Source organism: Plecotus auritus (genome assembly GCF_963455305.1).
Source record: "Plecotus auritus genome assembly, chromosome: 14".
NCBI classification, from domain to species: Eukaryota; Metazoa; Chordata; class Mammalia; order Chiroptera; family Vespertilionidae; genus Plecotus; species Plecotus auritus.
In genome coordinates, this window is record NC_137780.1 from 10,827,287 (window position 1) to 10,850,104 (window position 22,818).

At 42.4% G+C, this 22,818-nt stretch overlaps 1 protein-coding gene across 1 annotated transcript in view; it reads left to right on the forward strand.

The window, feature by feature from the left end:
* Positions 1-22,818, forward strand: part of USH2A (usherin) — a gene marked incomplete at its 5' end in the record, with an annotated part of 419,390 nt that overhangs the window by 278,901 nt on the left and 117,671 nt on the right. Inside the window, 7 exons of the mRNA XM_080650916.1 lie at positions 1,547-1,881; positions 2,974-3,096; positions 7,415-7,578; positions 10,093-10,302; positions 11,635-11,837; positions 13,433-13,545; positions 20,995-21,184. Coding sequence (XP_080507042.1) covers positions 1,547-1,881; positions 2,974-3,096; positions 7,415-7,578; positions 10,093-10,302; positions 11,635-11,837; positions 13,433-13,545; positions 20,995-21,184 — 1,338 coding nt within the window. The remainder of the gene's footprint in view (positions 1-1,546; positions 1,882-2,973; positions 3,097-7,414; positions 7,579-10,092; positions 10,303-11,634; positions 11,838-13,432; positions 13,546-20,994; positions 21,185-22,818) is intronic.

The window sequence follows — 22,818 nt, forward strand, 5'->3', positions numbered from 1 at the left end:
TCATCATTCTCATCTATTTTTTTTTGTTAAAATATTTTAAATTGATTTTAGAAAGGAAGAGAGAGAGAAAGAAACATCAGTGATGAGAGAGAATCATTGATTGCCTGCCTTACGTATGCCTCCTACTGGGGCTCAAGCCTGCAACCCTGGCATGTGCCCTGACAGGGAATTGAACTGTAACCTCCTGGTTCATATGTCAATGCTCAACCACTGAGCCACGCCAGCCGAGCTGTTCTTATTTTTTTATTATTCCCTTCTGACTTTGATTTTATATGAGATTACAAGTGTAGAAAATTCATATACCCGTTTGCAGAAATGTGTCTTTTAAAATTTAAAAATATTTGCATGCTAAGGCAAAATATATATTTCAATCAGCCATGATCACAGTTACTTACTGAACTTTGCGGGCATGGCAGTACATGGGTACCAAACTTGGACCTGCTCTCAGGAAGCTTATAGTCTATTTAGGAGCTGAGAGATATACTCTGAAATGTCAGGGACAACGAGAGGCAACAATAAAAGATGAACGAGGGTGGCATATGCATAAGTGATATTTTTCATGGCCTGTGCACTTTTTTCCAGGGTCTTTTTCCTCCAAGAGCACGGATGTGTTGCCAGCATGCCCCTGCAGAATTTAGCCCGAAGAGGAAAGGGCCATTGCACACGGGATTCCATTATCCAGTGTTGTTGTTTTGTCTGGTGCTCACGTCCATGAGTTAAACAGTCATCCTTTGCTCGCCTTTGTCACAGCTCTCTGTGCATCTCTTACCTTTGCGAATAGGGGGTGTTGTCTTTTACTTTCTACATTATGCACAAGTGAAATATAGGAAGCCAAGTGTGCATCCTCAGAAAATGCAAATAATGATCCCCCCTCACCATCCAAAAATAAAGTAAAAGTAGTTACACTTTTAGAGTGCACGCTCATGATGGGAAGCAAGGGGTTCTGACGTTTCATGTAATTGAGTTATAAACAGGAAAACAATCAGCCCCTGCTGCTCGCTGCCCGTGGATGCGCGTGGATGTGTGAATTGTCTTCGCGTGTGCTCTGTGTGCTCCAGGTCCCCCACAGGGCGATGAATCACCAAGGTGTGTACTGGTCTCACGGTCCTAGAACGTATCAAGACGGAAAGCCAAATTTCCCTTGGTTCCTGGAGATAGCTAATGGCCAAACCCTCACCTCTGTCTCATGCAAAAACAGGCATTTGCACCCGACCGGCATGGCTCAGTGGTTGAATGTTGACCAGGAGGTCATGGTTCGATTCACGGTTCAGTTCAAGGTTAGGGCACATGTTCAGGTTGTGGCTTGATTCCCAATAGGGGGCGTGCAGGAAGCAGCCAGTCAATGACTCTCTCATCATTGATGTTTCTGTCTCTCTCTCCCTCTCTCCCTTCCTCTCTGAAATCAATAAAAATATATATTTTTTAAAAGTAGGCATTTAACAAGCCACTTCACTGAACACCAGACAGAGCAACATTCCAGGCCTGGTGAACTTCAGGTGCTCTGTTCCTGTGTCGTCACACTGATTCTATTTATCTCCTCCTCCAGGTCACGTGGCAGCCCCCGCTCATCCAGAATGGAGACGTGCTTAGCTACGAGATCCGTATGCCCGACCCGCACGTCACGATCATGAATGGCACTCCCGCCGTGTTAAGCCACACCATCACTGGTCTGGCTCCTTTCACTGATTACTCGGTCAGCATCGTGGCTTGCTCAGGGGGCCGTGGGCATCTAGGAGGATGCACAGAGAGTTCTCCTACCCACGTTACAACTCACCCCTCCCCACCGCAAGGTGTTCAGCCACTGTCCGTGGTCCCACTCAATGAGTCGTGTGCTGGGGTTTCTTGGCAGCCACCATCCAGGCCAAATGGACCTGATTTGAGGTAAGAAAAAGGGACTGTGCTTTGGATTTTGCTGTGGGCTCATCTCTCCAGGAAGAAAGGAAGGAGGTTGTAACTCATGTATGAACATAGAATCAATTCCGTATCAGCTATCCCTCACTCAGAAATTTCATACAATTGCATATTATGTATCCTGACTTAGATGGAACCATACAAGTTCATCAAAGTAGAAATATATTAACTTTTAAATAGGTTTTTATTGATTTGAAAGAGAGAGGAGTGGAGAAGGATAGAGAGATAGAAAGATTGATGAGAGAGAAGCATCGATCTGCTGCCTCCACGCTTCCTACTGGGGATCGAGTCTGCAACCCGGGCATGTGCCTTGACTGGGAATTGAACCAGCAACCTCTTGGTTCATGGATTGATGCTCAACCACTGAGCCACAACTGGCCGGACTATATCCTAATTTTGTGAAGAACTAAAAACCCTTGAAACAACCATTATTCTCTAATGATTCTTGACATAATCCTTCTCTTGATTTTTCAAAGTGTATTTTTATTACATGTCAGGAAAACTTGATGCATGTCCTAAGGGATACATTTACACAAATGAGTCTCAAAATTCCAAAGCCAGCGCATAATTCTTTGGTATGTTGTTATTACCTGGACACCTGTAGAGAATGTGGTCAGGGGTACAGATAAGAAGAAAGAAAAGAGTGGTTCTGAAGTGGCTTATCCTTCGCCAAGATTGTGGAGTTGATAATATCACTTTATAAAGTACTGACGGTTGAAGTCTTAGAAAATCATTAACTTTATAAGCATTTTATGTTTCTACTTGGTGTGAAACTGGCAAGGAAATCTTGGCCAACCTGACATGCAAGAAATCTAAAATGTGACCATTCTCCCTGATAGCAGAAAAGTGCGAATGTAGTTGATGGTTTCAAAATAATTGACTGTTTGAAACTCGAGTCAGGAAAAAATAATAATTTCAAAAAAAAAACACTGTAATCATAAATGAAGATGTGTTCTTCACATTTACATGCACACATCACAGACTCAGCCCACGAAACACCTGAATTTTGGCAATAACATGAGGTGAGATAATCCCAACGTTTCTGCTTGTCTTTTGCTTTAGATATGAGCTTCTGAGACGTAAAATCCAGCAGCCACTTGCATCAAATCCCCCAGAAGATTTAAATCTGTGGCACAATATTTACTCAGGAACCCAGCGGTTTTATGAAGATAAGGGCCTTAGCAGGTGAGATTACGAAACTATGAAAACAAGTACTAGCATTGAGCTCGGAGCACGTTGAATAGTTAAGTATCGTGGCGTCTTCACGGTGTGCGCATGTTATCAGTTACACAGTGAAACGCGCTTGGTCGCATCTGCCCCGTTAGTCAGCGGGCTGAAACAGACAGCCTGCTTCACGTTTGTGTCTTAAAATGAGCCTTTTGAACTCGAACTCGGGGATGTTAACTGACTGCCTCTGTCACAGCTCCAGCAAGACATGAAAACGTAAGATTAAGAGGAATTTGGAAATCTTGAACATCTATGAAACGGGTGCAGGGGGCACTCGTCAGACATGTGCTGTTTCTGGAGAAGAATTGTTACAAGTCATCGATACGGTCCACAGAGATTATTTAGTTAGCAAGCTGGGCACTTGAGAGAACTCCGTCTAGAGTTGGAGAAATGAGGAGTAGCTAGCAGGCGATGTCAGCAGGGGATTGCACAGATGAGTGGGGACACGTGGGTGCTGTTCCATCCTGTGCGAGAGCTGGCTTGGTGACCTTAGGCGAGTCCCTTACTTTCTCTGGCTTCACTTCTGTTGTCTGTGAAATGAGGAGATCCAATGGGATTAGATGATTTCTACCCCTTCATGAGTCCAAGCAACATAATTAAGTTTTAAAGCACCACAGCTATTCCTTTAAGAAAACGTTGCAGACACCTTTTTCATCAGGTTACTGCTCTAGACTCAGCACTGAGTAATGCTACTTGAATACTGTTTAGAGCACTGGCCTTGTGTCCCACCCCCTCTCACCTGGCCTTTGTGCTCAGTCCACATTCGCACTTCTCCTGGCACAGCTCACGCGCACCCCTCGCTCCCCAGCTGCTCCCATTGCTGTCACCTCCTTGTCTGAGTGATCATCCTTCGAGTCTTGAACTAGAAGTTTCTATTGGGCTTCCCCGCCCTCTCTCTTCCGGGACTGAATCAGCTGAAATGTCCATCCATTCATTCCTTTATCTAAATGATCTACTCAGTAAGCAAACAGATTAAAAACCATCATCTAAACTGAACCTGGTTTTCTACTTCACTTGAATAATAGGAACTGGACCTTGAGAGGAGTGTGGTCCTAGAACTAAGATTTTAATATATATTATGTTTTACAAGGGAAAACGCCGTAGTCATGTTTATAATGCAACAAGGTTACCATTTTCTGTGTGTTGGTAAAGAGAGGGGCTTGAGGATGGTCTCAACAACTTAATCATTTAGGACAGTGGTCGTCAAACGCATTAGTCAACAGAGCCAAATACCAACAGTACAACGATTGAAATTTCTTTGGAGAGCTGAAAACTGACTTCTGCGCATGGGCCACGAAGTTTCAATCGCACTGTACGTGCACGCCCGCACATGGTATTTTGTGGAAGAGCCACACTCAAGGGGCCAAAGAGCCGCATGTGGCTCGTGAGCCGCAGTTTGCCGACCACTGATTTAGGGAATAACTCCTGTGACAGTCCGAAATTTCTAAATTGACCTTCAAACAGTTGGTTTTACTAGTTACAGTATAGACTCAATATGTTAGTTCCCTCTTCAGATTTCAAGAACTGTTTCCTACAGGGTTTGAAATGGTACGTTTTCCAAGACAAGCGTAGGGAACACAATATTTTGAGAAGAAGTTGATATCCATAGGTTTTGCATGAGTATATGGAGCCCGTTAATCGAGCATTTTTCTTTTAAAAGTATTTTTATTATTAGCTAAGGGGAATGTCCCATCCTATATAGTAAAAGCCTAACATGCAAATCAACCCACTGGCAGAACAAATGGCTGCTATGACGCACTGACCACCAGGGGGCTGACGCTCAACGCAAGAGCTGCCCCCAGCCCATAGGCCCCCCAACCTGGCCAAGGCGGTTGCCAGCAGGGGCCCCGGATTGCTCCAATAGTCACCCCGCAGAGGGAGGTGACTGGTGGTGGTGGCGAGGGGCGGGGCCAGTGAGTGGGCAGCGCCAGGCCGGCCAAGTGGGTGCCAGCAGAACCCCCCAATCACCTCGTCGGTCGCCCTGCAGATTGGCCCTGATCGCCAGCCAGTCCTAGGGACCCTACCCGTGCACGAATTTTGTGCACTGGGCCTCTAGTATGAAAATAATAATCAACATCTAAGTCCATCTCAAAAACCAATATACCCGAACTGACTTTAAAAACACTGAAAGCACACTAACACATTCTTTATAAATGTAAAGTGAAATATACATAAACTGGCATATAGAGTCATGGGTCTGTATACTTGCATAAAGATTAGGTTTTAGGTACATTGAAAACAGTGTAAGGAAGTATTTTATCTAAGATTTCAAGATGCTGTTTCTTTAAATTTTAACTTCACCAGGAAAAGTAGAAAATGCTAAAGACAAATGCATGACGTCAAGTAAGATGCCTACTGATTTCTCATTTAAATAAAACCATGGGTGGTGGCGAGAATTTAATATTAGAAATGAGGAAACTGGAGACTCACTTAGTCATCTTAACTAGTTGTGTATCCTTAGGCAAAGCCACTTACCTTCGAAGGGCCTCAGTTTTCTTATCTGTAAAATGTGGCATCTAATTTTATTATTTGAAGCAGATAAGCTCTAAAGCTATCTAAAATTATAATATCACTTTGAAAACGGACATTCTAATTACACATATCTGTGTGACCTACATTGCTTTTACGCAGGCATAAATTGTGCATTTCACCATTCCTAAATTACAATAAAATAGCTTTGTGTATCACTGGAAGAAATAAGGACTTACAGAATTTATTTACAATTCATCTATTTAGTGCCATCTGGTGCCATTAATTTCACTTACAGAAAAGAGCCAAAAAAATTACTTTAAAGTCATAAAGATTATTTAATATATAATATCAGATATATGGAAGAAAAATTCAAATTTTGTAGGAGATTAGGCACCCTGACCCTAGCTAAATTTCTTTTAAGCCATGTTGTAGAGTAAAACACAATTAAAAGTATTTTACTCAGGGGGAGAGCTAATGAAGCCGAGGTCGCAGATTCAATTCCCATGTGAGCCATTAGCTTCATTTCATTCGATTGTCACAGACTTGCTACCCTCTTAACCCCAACTCCCCATCCTTCCAATTCCTACTAGTGGTGACACAGGAAATTTGGCGAGACTGTTTGGATGTGTAAGTAAAAATCTATCCCTTCCGCTAGAAAAATAGCTCAGGTTTAACCCCAGTGATAGGCCAAGACTGGACAGATCAGGTTATCAACGATTGGCATTACTGTTGTCATCGCTATGATGGCTAGAAGAGCAGGCTCTGGGATCAGACTGTCCAGGTTTGAATTTGTACTCTCCTACCTACTACCTTGATGTCTTAAATGATTTAACTCTTTGAGCCTTACTTTCCTCCTTTTCAAAACAGGTCTCATCACAGCACTTCCTAGTAATTGTGAGGAACTAATGAGTTAGTACATGTGGAAACGTTCTAACACATTAAATAGTCAGTAAATACTATTATTCCTACGTCTCACGTGTCTTAGTCATGTAGACTATTTACCACTTGCTAAAAGCCATAGGTAACCCTGTTGCCTTTGGCTCAGTGCATAGAGCATCGGGCCTCTTAATGAAGGGTCCCGGGTTCAATTCCAGTCAAGGATCGGTGGCTTGACTCATCCATTTAACGTGTGACTTGGAAAGTCCCCATCACAGCCTCAGGCTTCCTCCGCCTACAAAGCAAGATTCCGTTTCCACGGGGTTAACTCAAGTTACTATCTTCCCACGAAGGCAGAACAGGGCTCACTGTGGCCAGACTCTCAGCCAGCGGGGAATGTTGCTCACGTCCGTCCCACTTAGGGTGTAATTTAAGGGTTTATTTCTCTGCCAGTGAGATGTGGGGCAAGAAGCATAGGTATAGGAAGAGGATGGGGAGGAGAGATTCTGGTATTTGAAAGTGGGTGAGTTTCCCTAAAGAGGAGCATGAAACTCTAGATGGAATGCACATAGAAAACTGGCCAGATTTGCACCTGCAACTTGAATGGGTCTTAATCCTCATCACTTCCCAAAACAGTGAGAGGGGGAGACGATAAAGCACCCTGGTTTTCACTAGCCCTCTGTGCTTAGTGGTCCTAATAAGTATTTTCCTGAGACTTTGATTAAGGCCCAAGAGTTACAAAAAATAAAGATTTTATTGTGTGTGTTTTCTTTTGTGTAGAAAAATAAGATAATGTATATTGTTAAGAGGGAAAAGAAAATTGTGCATTTTGTGCAGAAAAATCCTGTATTTTGTGAGGAACCAGGAAATTGTGTTTTGTTTCCTGTAAAAGAGGAATTTATATGTGTCTCTTCTACAAACCTTGTAGGTTCACCACGTATGCCTATAAAGTTTTTGTCCACAACAGCGTGGGTTTTACACCGAGCCAGGAAGCGACGGTGACGACGTTGGCTGGCCTGCCGCAGAGAGGAGCCAGGGTCTCCGTGACTGTCCTCAACCACTCGGCCCTGGACGTGCGGTGGGATAAACCAAGTAAGCAAGCTGCTCACCGTGTGTTTATTTCCCCTTCACACGTTGGTACCACCGTGAATTTGAAATGAACAGGTTCCAAAGCCAAAGCAACAAAAGCTGAGGTCCCTGCGCTGTGCTTCAGACGCCGACTCTCCCCTCCTCCTCCATCCTCCTGGGCCTTCTCTCCCTTGCGCTGTCCCTTTTGGGTTGGACGGTGGTGTCCAGCAGCCGTGATGGAAAAGCCCGGGTATTCATTGGAATCAGCATCCCATTGTATGTGCCCTTCCCTGCAGAGAACTCGGCCCCACATCTCGTCACTCGTACCGTATTAGCGAGAGCCGGTTCCTAGGGTGGAGGTGATGTGAGTGAATTTTTCCAGTGTGTCATCCTCAGCCCTGGCCTAGGCGGGATTCCAGCCCGAGACAGGACAGGGAGCCTGGCCGTCAGCCAGGACGCGCTTCAGTGACACAGAGCCCACCCTGGCCCCGTTCAGATCACCTCTGTGCAGGCAGGCAGGCAGGCAGGAGAGTTTGCAGATGGATCCAGTCTTCCCCTGCAACTTTAGAACCTGCAGTAGCTGAAATTTCAGATCTCCTTGGTCGGTAGAGGAGCATTTAAGAGCTGACCTTTAATTCACCGTGATCCATTATCTCCACCAGAAAATAACAAAAATGTCCAGCCAGTGTGGCTCAATGGTTGAGCATCGACCTATGAACCAGGAGGTCACTGTTCGATTCCCGGTCAGAGCACATGCCCGGGTTGTAGGCTCGGTCCCCACTAGGGGGTGTGCAGGAAGCATCCGATCAAGGATTCTCTCATCTTTGATGTTTCTATCTCTCTCTCCCTTCCTCTCTGAAATCAATAAAAATATATTTAAAAAAGCAATACTGTATCTAGCATATCATAGTTATATGTATTATAATCATTCCTATAAACATTACTTCAAATCTGGCAAGTAATTGAATCAAAACTTGCTAGAATGTTACCAAATATTGAGAAATATCGGACTTGCAAAACCCCAATTTTACTATATGTTTGACGCAAGAAAACTGCACCCACTCGGGTTGTCATCTGCTATAATACAGAATGGTGTGAAATTACTCCCCACTGGGATTCTGATCCAGTCTTGAGCTTTGTTAAAGCCTAAGAGGAGACACACTTTCATTTTAGAACCTCTGTGTGAATCTGCCCCAATGTTGTATCAGTTGAGAATTGAAACCAGTATCAGGTGACATTCATTGTAAATTAAAATTAGTACCGGTTATGTTGATCTGCGGTGCCAGTAACTCACCCATTTTTGCAAAAGACTATCATTCTAGGTTTATAAGGTCTTAGGTGTCCCTTCTATTGGGATCTTAAGCCATTTAAATGGAAGAATGTCGGTCAGTTGACACTTACGATACCCTCTGAGACACCTCTGGGAAAAATACACAGGTTTTATCTGGAGCTGGAGTCTTATGTACAGTAGAATATATTTTCTCTCATCTCCCTCTTCCTCTCTAGTTCTTTCCCTTCCTGGTCCATCTTAAGTGCCTCCTCATAAAGGCAGGCACCCCCTACCCCAGCTGACATTTGGACGCTTCTGTTGGGGTCCGGCTGCTGAATTTCCCACTTGTAGGCCCCTCGTGTTATAACTGCAGGCCTGAAGAGAGCCTGCTTATAAAAACTGACAGGCCTAATAGATCTGACGCAGCTCGCTGAGGTTTCATTACCTGGTTCATCCGCACCTCTGACCTTCGGGATGTAGGTAATGCAATCTGCCGATATTCCCACTCACACCGTAGACATGTTTCAGGTAACTGTTTGTGGGCACCAAGGTTAGCTCGTGGAGGCGGGTCAGCGATGGGAAGGATTGTTGCCTAATCATTTTCCTCCCTATGCAGCCTACTCTCCTAAGGACATTAACTAGTCATGCCTCTGGGCAAGGGCCACCTACTTCTTGCAATGTTAATAATTGTTCTCTTGCCCGGCTGGCATAGCTCAGTGGTTGAGCATTGACCTATGAACCAGGACAGTGGTCGGCAAACTCATTAGTCAACAGAGCCAAATATCAACAGTACAATGATAGAAATTTCTTTTGAGAGCCAAATTTTTTAAACTTAAACTTCTTCTAATGCCACTTCAAAATAGACTCACCCAGGCCATGGTATTTTGTGGAAGAGCCACACTCAAGGGGCCAAAGAGCCGCATGTGGCTCGCGAGCCGCAGTTTGCCGACCACTGAACCAGGAGGTAACAATTCAATTCCCAGTCAGGGCACATGCCCGGGTTGTGGGCTCCATCCCCAGTAGGGGGCGTGCAGGAGGCGGCCAATCAATGATTCTCTCTCATCATTGTTTTTATCTATCTTTCCCTCTCTCCCTTTCTTTCTGAAGTCAATAAAAATATTTTTTTAATTGCAACCATAAGGAAGGTTCCATATGCTTTCTTTCATCCATTCTAGGAGTAGCAAATCATAGAGTTTATTCTGCCTTTTTCCCCCTGAGGCCCTTTTAGGTCAGCCACATTGAAGGTGTTGTGTGTTTATTGTTAACAGCTTTTCAAGACCTACAAGGTGACGTTGAGTATTATACGCTTTTTTGGAGTTCTGCTACCTCAAATGAATCTCTGAAAATCCTCCCAGATGTAAACGCTCATGTCATTGGCCACTTAAGTCCAAACACGGAGTATCGGATTTTGATCTCTGTCTTCAACGGCGTCCACAGCATCACCAGCGATGTCCTGTACGCAACCACTCACGATGGGGGTGAGTCCAGGTTTCAAGGGATGCTCGCTGGGCTTCAGGGATGCGAGTGAAATTGATTGATTCTTGCCGAGGCGGAGATCAGTCATCCCTCCATTATAAAATTTCCGGTGTTGGAGGGAAGGGGGTCGGGGCTAAAATCTTAAGTGCTTGCTGTCATCGAGTGGCAGATCAATAAGCGGTCCCATTGAGACAGCAGCCCCGGGCTCTCATAATGGGACATTAGCCCCGTTTGTTCCTGTTCTTTTCCGTGGATGCTTCGTTTGGAGCCGAGTTCCCATCAATAAATGGTGACATTTAGAGACTTTTTTATTTTCCCCCAAAGATTTGCTCTCAGGAACAGTGTGCTTTTCAACGTGGCAGCCAAGCCCAGCGGGGGCCCTCCCTGAGTCACCAGAAATGGTGGGTGGAAGTTCAGCCCCTGAGAAAAATTGCCTGTGACTCACTCCGAAGCCAGCTAGCGAGGGGGAGGACGCAGAGAAAAGCAACTTGTGCATCTGAAATGAGTTCGGAATGGTCTTTCTAATCTTTCTGGCTTTATAAAGTCTCATTATAAACATTATAATATCATTACCTCCCAAGCAAGTGTTCCAGGTCATTAGGAGAGCACTTTAAGTGAGGAACCCATTTCCCTCGGAGGAGGCAAAGGTCGGCACCTTTTGTTTATAAAATAGAATGGATCACAAGGACAATTTTTCAACCAGTTAAGATGGGTTCTTAAGATAAAAATAGGTCTCCACATAGTTATTTCTGACACGCTCGAATAATTGTGTAATTTAACGCCAAGCAAGATTTTTTTTTCTAATGCTGGATTTCATCATTACCTATGGTAATCAACATTCGAAATCATTTACATAATGACAATATTGCATTATCGCTTCATATTGCTTGAGTTACAAGCTAGTCACAGCAAATGATTTTTCACGTCCCACCAGCCTCGATGTATTTGAGTTTTATTTTTTGCTTAAGGAGCGAATTTCCTTCTCTCCCCCCACGCCCCCCCCCACCCCCTTCCTGGGAGATAGGAAGTGAAGGGATGGGAGAGGAGACAGATAATAGCTATGTGTTGGTGGTGCAGATGGGTGAATCATTTATCATTGAACCCCACTGGTCACAGAGCATCGAAGATCAGCGCTACGCCGGTGGTGGGAAGCCTTTTCCACCAATTCTCACAGTTTCTAACTGCGAGTATAATAGGCCTGTGATAACTTCATCAGTGGAGAGCCGATAAGCAACGCCCCCTTCGCGGAACCCAAATACTCATCTGCATTCGCTCTAATAAGTGCTTTTGCAGAGACAGCTGGAGTTTATTCCATTTTTCCCCTTTAATTCCAGAGCCTCGGGGCATGCCTCCTCCAGAGGTTGTCATCGTCAACAGCACAGCTGTACGTGTCATCTGGTCGTCGCCTTCCAGCCCAAATGGCGTCGTCACTGAATATTCCGTCTGTGTAAACAGCCGGCTCCACAGGACCGGAATGGACGTGCCCGGGTCCCTCCTCCTCCCGGGCCTGTCTCCCTTCACTGTCTATGACATTCAGGTGCGAGCACTGCTGTTTGATCGTGAAGCTCGTGGGCGAGTTACATAAAACACGCCGGGGTGTGTCTCCAAGTGTGTGCCTTCCATCCTGGTTCCAGTGATGTGTTTGGTGGGGAAGGAGAGAGAAAGGGGGGAAGGAGACCGGGGTTAAATCTGGGCACGGTGGGCAAACAGGTGAGCCCCTGGAGAGAAGAAAGTGATGATAATATGGGAAAGAGTGTGATGAGGACGGTGACAGTTATTATTATTAATTCCCCCATGAGTTCCATGACTTCACCCGAGTTATCTTAGCATTTATAAGAAGGAGGAAAAATACTGACATATATCTCCAAAGTCAAAATTAAGAACTTCTGGAGAGATTCATTTGAATAGCCCTAAGTTGTTTAGAACTTAAAGTATACTTCATATTTGGAGGACAAGGCGATAGGGTATAGGAAAGCCCAAGTGAGGTATCTCCTATCTTACCAACTCAGTCAGATTCCCTGATTTCTCTGACCCTCGATTTGCGAACATAAGAAAATGGAATTGTGAGGACTCAGTGAAGTTATTGCCGCAAGTACCCATCATCATATTTGGCTCGTATCATTTCCATAATAAATGCAGTTGAGTTGATTTTGAGTTACCTCATTATGCACAGAGTCAAATGTTCCCTAATATGTAAGAAGTTTTATTGTCATTAATTCCATTACCAGCAGGTATATTTCCAGTTCCTCTGCCTTTAGGTGATTTGGGGTTTAATTGGACGGCCTTGGTAGTGTTTAAATATCTACTAGCTATCACCTCAAAATACTCTATGGCATCAATGAATGGAAGTCAATTAGCATTGGCTAAGGAACAGTTAGTTCCTCTTTGGTTTATCCTTGAATTGAGAACAGAATGATGTCATTTCTTGGATGTTCCAGTCTCGATCTTTTGTACATTCAATTCTCACTCCTCCTCTTGCTGAACGTGTTCTTTTGTTTTAATAATGCTTGATGGACCCAATTTTTAAACCCTCCTCAGGTTTTATTCAGCTGAGGGGGCAGAATTAAAAAAGTAAATGATGATTTTCTACTGGGATTAAGGTAAAATACAATTGCAGCTGGATCAAATGGATATAAAATAGCTCAGCCATATTGGAAGGCTTCTCTAGGTCTTGTATGTTTTTTATTTTTTATTAGACATTCGCATTTAGGCCATTTGTTGAAAAGTGTCAGGACTTCCAGAAGGCACCATTATTATACTACCTGGTTATAGCTCTGAGAGCAGTATACAGTGATGGCTATTTTGCTTGCAAACTGTCCCCAGGCATGTTCCCTCCCTTACCTGGGCTCCGAATAGTTCGATATGTCTGTCTCTTTCCGAATGGTTGGAAGGACGGACTACACATCACCATTTAAGTCACTAAATCAATTGTCCTGAGCCCACTTCTGCACTCTATTCTTGCACTCTATGACTTGTCCCACTGGAGTCAATTAACACCAAAAATTAATATTTAATTAACCCCGACAGGCTGTTAAGAGATTCATATGACATGAAGGTGGGTGAGATTCAGTCATTGACAGTCTGGATTTTGAAAATAATTGGATCCACGCTTTTCTAAATTACTATTTGCAGGTCGAAGTCTGCACAAAATATGCCTGTGTGAAAAGCAGTGGAACCCAGGTCACCACCGGGGAAGACACTCCAAGCGATATGCCAACACCCACAGTTCATAGCATCACTTCGAGGTACACATTTTTTCGTCATTCAATCGAAAGAACTGATCATAAACAATGAAAATCAAACTATAAGCTATCATCCCAGCCATGACAATGTCATTTAAGAAGTTGCTATCAATGTGTGTGTAGAGTGAATTTTTGACATTATTTGGTTGATCTTCACTGGGCACATCCCATGACATTGAAGCTTTGATGTCCCTGTCCCTGTTTGCCCAGCTTTACTTCTCTTTATTTAGCAACCTGTGAACAAACGCTGAGAGCATGAAAGAGTGTCTTTATTTCAATGTGTCCTTCAGCGAATCCTTTTGTGAGACACGGAACGCAATTTTAATTAGAATGACTCCCTTCTGACTGAATCTCTTTGAAAATATTAGACTTCCCTCTATCAGATTGCCCCAAAGCTACAACTATCTGTAAAATAAATGGGGGAGATAATGTTTGGATAGCCATTACCAATTTTATCAGGTTTGGGGTAGAATCCTTTTGGGTTTTTTGTTTTGTTTTGTTTTGTTTTTTTGGTAGCTTTTGTTGTTGAGAAATGGCCGTAAGTTTAAAGTGCGTCTCTTTTCAATTCAAAATTAGCAATAACAAAAATACTAAAAAGTAGATTTAACATGATTTCCCAATTCAAGTGAGACAGCAGGTGTTCATTCCTCTATATCAAGTGGAGATGAGAGATAGAAGTCTGGGCACTTTTCACATTATACAGGGGTGGGCAAAAGTAGACTTATAGTTGTGAGTACGCAAAACACACAGTTTATTCTTGTATTATTATTTGCACATTATTGTATCATTTTTCGTACGAACAACTGTAAACCTACTTTTGCTCCAGCCAAATGAATCACCCTTCACACACACACACACACACACACACACTCACACACACAAACACTCACACACGTATACATACCACATACACATACACTGAATAAAATAATCTATTCTAACATATTTCAGTTCTGAAGGATTCCTTTAAAGCATAGTAAAAATTTTAGGTCTTTTTAAAAATAAGTTAAAAAAATGCCTGTACTAATTTGGGGGACAAGTGATTAAAAGTAATTAGAAAAACCCAGGTAATTGGGTTCTAGCTGTTCAGGGCAAAATCATATCATCTCTTCCTAAGGCACAACTTCTCTCAAACACATGAGAGATATCTATCTGATTGGTGGTGTGTTAATTAATTGATAACCTCCTCAGCAGATTTCCCCCAACTTTCCAGAGGATTGCTTACTACCCAGGGGGAAAATGGTCAAGTTAAATGGACACCGGAGACCTTTATTCTTTCAGCAAACACATCTGTGGCTACAATCATGAAAGAGGCTAAAGTAATACAAAGAAGAATAAGGCATGGTTCTAAATTTTCAGTTCCAGCCTGCTGTGGGAGACACTGTGCGAAACAGATGCTTTTAGGACAATGTGAAAACCTGCAACAGAAATTCCCAATGTGCAAGAAATGCATAAAGAGAAAATACCAAACTCTACTCACGATCATCAGTAACGGCATCGTGGAAGATGTGATATTTGAGTTCAGTCATAAAGAATTTAAGGAAGAATTAGGAGGGGGGAGCAAAGATTGTCAAATTCCTAGCCTGTTAGTTAGCATCCCCATGACTCAAACCCAGGTGACTGGCACAATGGAATATAGCTTAGATTACATATTATATGGAACTAAACATAATATGTAAGCTTTATTAGAAATTTAACAAATGCCTATATGTGTCTCTGTCTCTAGAATATTTTCTTTCCTTTAAGGAGATTCTTGCAGATGATAACTGAGGAAATATATTTTGTAGTTGTGGTTGATGATTGCATATCCCCAAATATATTAAATTGATGGCAAAAACATTAGAAAGGGTATTAAACAACCGAGCAAGGAAAATGACAGCGCAGATAACAGAAGAGAGATTTGGACACAATTCTGGAAGCAGTGTTTGGCAGGGAGAGGCAAATGATTGTTCAGTGGAGAAATAGACAACCGAAGTGTTGGTTGGCAGAGGGGATAATGACATAAAACAAGCTAATTTGCACTGCAGGGAACCCTAGTGTCTGAGGTCTTGCAAGCTTTGAGGCTTGGGAAGATGGGAAGATGGGATAAGATTGAAAGCTGAAATCCTGGGATTAGCTGAAACTCTGATGAAAAAGTGGTTGGAAACTATAATTACTCTGGGTTCTCCAGAGAAACAAAACCAAAAGTGAAGACTCAGGAAAGCTTTGGACCAAGTTCAAGTCCAGAGGTTTGAGACTCGGAGGAGCTGATGATGGAAATCCTAGCCCAGGCCTGGGAGTGGAGAATTGATGGCTTAGCTCAAGGGGTTGAGCAGATGGAGGGAATTCTCCCTTCTTCACCTGGTCAGACCCTCCGCTGATTGAGTGATGCCCACCTACTTGAGGAGAGCTACCTTCTTTAAGGAATCCACCAATTCAGATGCTAATCTCACCAGAAACAACCTGAAATACCCAGAAAGACGGTTTAGCTAAATATCACGGTACCTTGTGGCCCAGGCAAGTTGACATAAAATTAACCATCACAGAATTCAAGGTTTCAACCTCTGTATTATGCATCCAGGTGTCGGTTTATCTTCCTCCGTGTGGCATAGTCCACCTCCCAAAGATCAGAAGTGTATTCTCTAGAGAACAGAGAACAGAGGTGCTTCGGGTCCAGGGCTCCTGAGCACAGTGGAAAGCTGGGAGGAGAGGCCAAGGTGAAAACCTTGATAAAGAGGAAGACTATAGCTGCTTTCCCCAGCTCTGTTCTTAAAAACAAGTATCTAGTCATAAATGCTCTGACAGGAGATTGGACATTCTTCTCTAGAAAAGCTTGCATGGCCCCAAATAAAATATTTCCAGAATTTTTCAGGTGGGATCCCCTAATCGAAAAGACATTCATAGGGAAGCGTATCAATTAGCAAACCCCACTCGTATATAAAGCTTTGGTTCAGCTTTTTTGGAACATAGCTCTCGAAGATTAAAAGGACCAAAATAAAAGAAGAGAAATACTTCAATAGATGCAGAGGTAATACTAAGAAAGAAAAAATTGTAATAGCCTCAGAGAGATAAAAAGAAAAGGTTATCTATTCATGGAACAAAAAATTTACTTGGATTAAAACAAAGTGGAAGTTGGGGAGAGGACCTCGTGAAAATTTAAGTGTAACAGCTGAATTAAAATTTTGGAAGAAACAGGAAAGCCTCTAAAAGTGCAATAAAAAGCAAAGATGTCAAGAAAAATTAAGTAATTATTGAGGAAATTAGAAAAAAATCTCCAGGATATCTAGTATGTGGATAATGAGAGTTCCAGAAAAGAGAGCAGGAAAGAGGGGGAGGGGGAGAATAAATGATAAGAAAATATTCCAGAACTAAACACACCAGCGTGCATATGAAGAGTCTGTAGATATCAGCATAACTGCTGAAAAAAGAGCCACATAAAAAGCCCCAGCCTAACCGGTTTGGCTCAGTGGATAGAGTGTCGGCCTGCAGACTGAAGGGTCCCAGGTTCAATTCCGGTCAAGGGCATGTACCTTGGTTGCAGGTATATCCCCAGTACAGAGTGTGCAGAAGGCAGCTGATCAATGTTTCTAACTCTCTATCCCTCTCTGTAAAAAAATCAATAAAATATATTTTTTAAAGAGCCCCATAAAGGGACATTGTCAGGAAATTTCCAAATCCAGAATTTCCTGGAAGATAACACAGAGCATTGGAGTTTGAATAACATTGTCCATCTTCTAAATAGCAGCATTCATGGCCAAAATACAATGCCTCCAAATTCTGAGTTAAAAAGAAACCGATATTTCATCCTATCATTCCATACTCAACCAAATGTCACTTAGATTTGGGCTTAGAATAAAAGCACCTTCTATGAGTTTTGACAAATGTGTAGAGTTCATGTCCAAATACTCCTTCACTCTACACTGTTTATAGGAAAACCTCTCAGTGAAATTTTCACAGCACATCAGCCTATTGAATTGCACATCTGGGGTGCGTGATCGTTGCCTTTGGCCTTTCACACCTGGCTTTTGACAATATCTTCAGTCCAAGCACTTACACGTTTTCCTCTTACATGGAAACCAAGGATGCCTTAGCACAATGGTCGGCAAACTCATTAGTCAACAGAGCCAAATATCAACAGTACAACGATTGACATTTCTTTTGAGAGCCAAACTTTTTAAACTTAAACTTCTTCTAACGTCACTTCTTCAAAATAGACTCGCCCAGGCCGTGGTATTTTGTGGAAGAGCCACACTCAAGGGGCCAAAGACCCGCATGTGGCTCGCGAGCCGCGGTTTGCCGACCACTGCCTTAGCACACATGTAAAGATCAGATGAACCCTTCTCATTCTCTGACCTCCTCCTCCAGAAACACACTGTTTCTGCATCACAGTTTCCATACTTGTCATGTTGTCATCAGCTGCTCCTGGATCCCCAAAGAATACTAACTACTGATCGATAGCCTGGACATGTCTGGCCATGGCCTACACGTGCCCTGGGTAGTTCATTTATTTGCCTTGGTGGATTGGTTAGAGTGGAATTTAATCAATAGCTGATACGTTAATTCTGGTCCAAAGCGGTGAACGTAGACACCGCTTCGGATGAAGAGAGCTGACCAGCTCTGGCTTTGATTGAAATATGACAAGTGCTGTAGCCGACAGCCTCCCTGGGCGCTGGGCTGCCTCGGAAGTTTACTTATTTATGCTCCATGAATGCATACGATAAGGAAAAGCATAAACAAGGAAGATATTTTACTACATTACTGCTCGTATTTCAAAATGCATGATTTCCAGGCACGAGGCTCAAGGGAGAGCAGAGAGAAGGCAGACTGTATCTCTGGCTGCCTCTAATTGGAACCATGGCAGCGTTTTCCCCAGTTCCACATCAGTTTGGGGCTGTATTATTGATGAGAAGTCTGGGGTGTAATGTCTTTGGAGCATTCACAAATAATTGTTTAAAAATTTGCCTCGAGCTACTGAATGATATAAATGATAGTTTTACACACCAACTTTGCAGGAGTCTTTATGGTAGCAGCTCAGCCTGGGTGCCTCCAAATGAAGGTTGAACACCTGTCCTTATTTACAAATCCCCCTGAATGTCCACGGTCCTCAGCCTGAGGTTGAATAAGGCATGAGAGGTCATAGCTTGTGGAGGAAGATTCTTCCCCTTTGTGCCTCACCAAATTTGAGGTGAAACTTTGAAACCTCTATATTTTCATGACATTGAATATCAATGAATCTTCTGTATCCTTAATTTTCCTCCCTGGTTTTTTTAGGGACTGACAACTTGAAGGCTGAATTTAAAATTTTACAATTAAAAAAATTAATCCACCTCTTCTTTCTTTTTCTTTCCTTAATAAGCAGAATATTGGTCTGTAGGTGTAGAATGTCCAATCACTCCTCCTTTACCCATATTGTCACTATCCTCTCTCTCAGCAATGTGTACAATGGCAAATGGCTTTTAATTTGGACTGGAATTTTCTGCTCAATTCTTGAAAGGGTGTGGGAAGAACTCTTGAGAGAGACAATTTGGAGGGTGTTTTGTATTATTGTACAGATCAAATCAATAGTCGTAATTGCTCTGAGGAAATTTTATTGTGATGGCCAATGAGTTCTGATGGTCAAACTCATTGCTTGGTGAGGAGACGTAACAGAATATTGAGCTCATTCTTGGGACTCTGGCCCCACGAATTCCTTTTTTTCACCTGCCTCGCCATCCCAGACTCCTGATTTCTCTGCTTTCTGTGGCCCCCATAGAAGAAGCTCACTGACTGAGGTCGCCTTTTTGCAACTCTCAGCAAAATCCAGTTCTCCCTTCTAATTAACTTTGACCCCCGGCTCTCTGAACACGCATTGGTTCCTTTCATTGGTTCCATTCCAAATCCACCCTTTAATTGGGGGTCTCCTCACCAGAATCTCAGAGATGTCCTTCCTCCATTTCAAATTGTCACTCAAAAAGATCTCTCCATATCGCTCTCATTGCCTCTAATGAGAAAGGTGGAGGGCTTGAACCCATGACTCCTTGATCATTTATCTCCATGTACCTGACTCAGATTCTCAAAAGCAAACCTGTTGGTGGCACTGCTGAAAATACAGGTGGTCTCATGTCAGTTACGCCGTGCAAGGAAGAGAAGTGCGATGGCGTGGTGTTCTACACGTTTTTTTAGACTTCACTAATTCACTGGCTTTTGTGGATAAGTCAGACCAGACCGTCACTTACACATAGTCTTTCCTGTCGTTGATTAAGCAGTGAATACAAAAGAGGTATCTGCAAAATGGGAAATGAATTTCGGGAGTTGGATAAAGACCGCAGAATAAGAATGGTGGCTATACAAGTCACCTATGAAACTGTGCTCTTACACGTGACATTTCCACTCTACAGTCTTATTAGTGAATGTGTTACGTTTGCACCCTCAAAACTGAAATAATAACTTTATTTTCTTTAAAAGCAGTCTGTTAAAATGTCAAGGTTTATCATGATTGCTGCTTTTTATTTATTTATTTATTTATTTATTTTTTAAATATATTTTATTGATATTTCACAGAGAGGAAGGGAGAGGGATAGAGAGTTAGAAACATCGATGAGAGAGAAACATCGATCAGCTGCCTCCTGCACACCTCCCACTGAGGATGTGCCCGCAACCAAGGTACATGCCCTTGACTGGAATCGAACCCGGGACCCTTCAGTCCGCAGGCCGACGCTCTATCCACTGAGCCAAACCGGTCTCGGCATGATTGCTGCTTTTTAATGTTTGGGCTTAATTGAATTCCTGATAGGGTCCAGTAATTTGGTCTGTAATGATATAGTTCTCCTTAAAATGAAAAATATGACAAAAATACTTATTTTACACAATGACAAAAAAGTGGCTAACAGTTATTTGTGAGATTTTTATTGTAAGATCTTTAAAGTATACAGACTAATACACTCATGCTCTTTTTAAAAAATACATTTTTTTTTATTTCAGAGAGATAGAAACATCAATGGAATTAGTAAATTGTTACGATTGGAAAATCTACAACTGCACAAATAGGGTTAATTTTGAATGTCAGCATTCCACCCTTTCAAAAAAACAATAAGAACAGAATTTTTTATTACCAGGAGGTCACAGATTCGATTCCTGGTCAGGGCACATGCCCAGGTTGGGGGCTTGATCCCCAGTCGGGGGCATGCAGGAGGCAGCCAATCAATGACTCTCTCATCGATGTTTGTGTCTCTCTCTCCCTTTCCCTTCCTCTCTGAAGTCAATAAAAATATATTAAAGTTTTTATTGATTCTCCAAAAATGTGATATGGTAGTAGCATATATGAGTATACATGTTAACATATACATATTCTCTGGCTGCAGCTTTTTGATTAGGAAGTTAACAGATGTAAACCTTTGGAACAACCTGTAAGATAAATTGAAAAGTACGTGAGGTTGATAGCAGCAATGGTAAATGTTGTCTTTGCAGAAGTATTAATTATTCTCTCTGTTACAGATCCCTTCAAATTGATTGGACGTCCCCAGGGAAACCAAATGGCATCATTCTGGGATATGATGTCTTACGGAAATCATGGTTCCCGTGCCCCAAGACCCAGAAAGCTCACAGCGGTGAGCTCTGCAAGGCAGTGATGTGTCAAAAGCCTGAAACTACCTGTGGACACAGGTGCTATGATCCTGAGGCGAAGGTAAATCTCTTCAAGCCCGTCCGCGTAATCTGTTTTTCTCCCCGAACACTCCAGGTGAAATCACTTGCTTCTTAAGCCATGATTTATCATGATCGGTATTTCCCCCAGTCTATCAGGAGACCCCACGGCAAAGAAAGGATGCTTATCCAAACCCTGCCATCCTCACGAGCACTGTAGCCTTCTCATTTTTCATCGTCTTCACAGGAAATATTAGTTTATTGAAATAATAAGGATCCTCCTGAATGTGTATTTGATGGAGTGACTTGATTTTTTTTTTTTTTTACGACAAATCCATTCGGCGACAAGTGGGTGTTTGTTTACATGACACTGATGAGTCACTGTGAGCAGGGCCTTTCAAGGTTTGTCAGAAATATTTTAAAATTATGGCCATTTGCAGATTAATGTTCCTGTTAGTTGCAGTTTAGGAATCAGATCAATAACACAGCCAGACAGAGGAGTTTGTAAATGGCTTTTATTGACAAATGATGCAGAAAATTCTCAGTTTGAAGGTAGGATTTCATACAATGAAAGAGCGTTCCTATTTATCAGCAACATCGCCCCTTTAATGGCGGAAGCAATCACTACATCCAAAAGATTCACTGCAGAAGGGCGCAGTAATTAAGAATGTGAGTTTTTGCAGCAGTATGGATAAAACACAAGTTACTCAGCTGACACTGGCTCAGTAGTAATCATCTAAGAAAAGTTATAAAACCAGCGGTTACAAACTAACCTTCGTTACGCTTAGTCTCCAAAATTGTCATTATGCCTAAGTTTTACCTCATTTCAGGCTATTCATTGTGCGTTGGATTCACAGAGCTACCTGAACCACCACAGGGATAGGCTGGATTTAAGACTTGGAATTTATTTGCTCTTTCGTAACTTTTCCAAAATGAATGAAGTACTAAGCTAGTGGCCCTTCGGAAGGCTGGGAGATCCCACCTTCTTCTGCTCCTGTATTGAGCTTGATTCAAAGGTTGGTGCAAGCTTACAAGAAGCAGTGAGCGAAAGGGAAAGAAACACCTTGTACAGAGTGGTGGATTTGGCTGTCACAGGAGGGCTCTATCCAGTTCTCATAACGTGCCAAGTATAGATTCTGAGGCTACACTTCATCAACAGTTCAGGGTTTCATTTGTTCTACATACCAGGAGAGTATCAGTTTCTCAGACCTCCAGTGCATGCAATTAATTATTTGATTGTTCAAGCACATAATTTCTTCCACAGCTCCTGGAGAAAACACACATGGTTAAAAGGGCTTGTCGAAATTAATTTCCATATAAATGTTCTCTTTTTAATGTGACACATACACACACACACACACACACACACACACATATAAACATATATGCGTGTGTGTATGTATATATATAAATGTTGAACTCTTTTAAGATCCCCTTGTCTGAAGATTGGGTTCATAAATACGTGGTCATAATTATAAGAAAAATGCCATTTTTTTTAACAAAAGAAAAAGAAAGATCAATGAGAGTCAGGTTTCCATAGATGTGGAATTAAAATAAACAACCATTAAAATAAAAACATACATGAAGGAAATTGTTCATTTATAATTCTAAATCATCTTTCCATTGGAAGCACTGACATTCAAAATGTCATTCATGTTTATGGAATATTCTGATAGA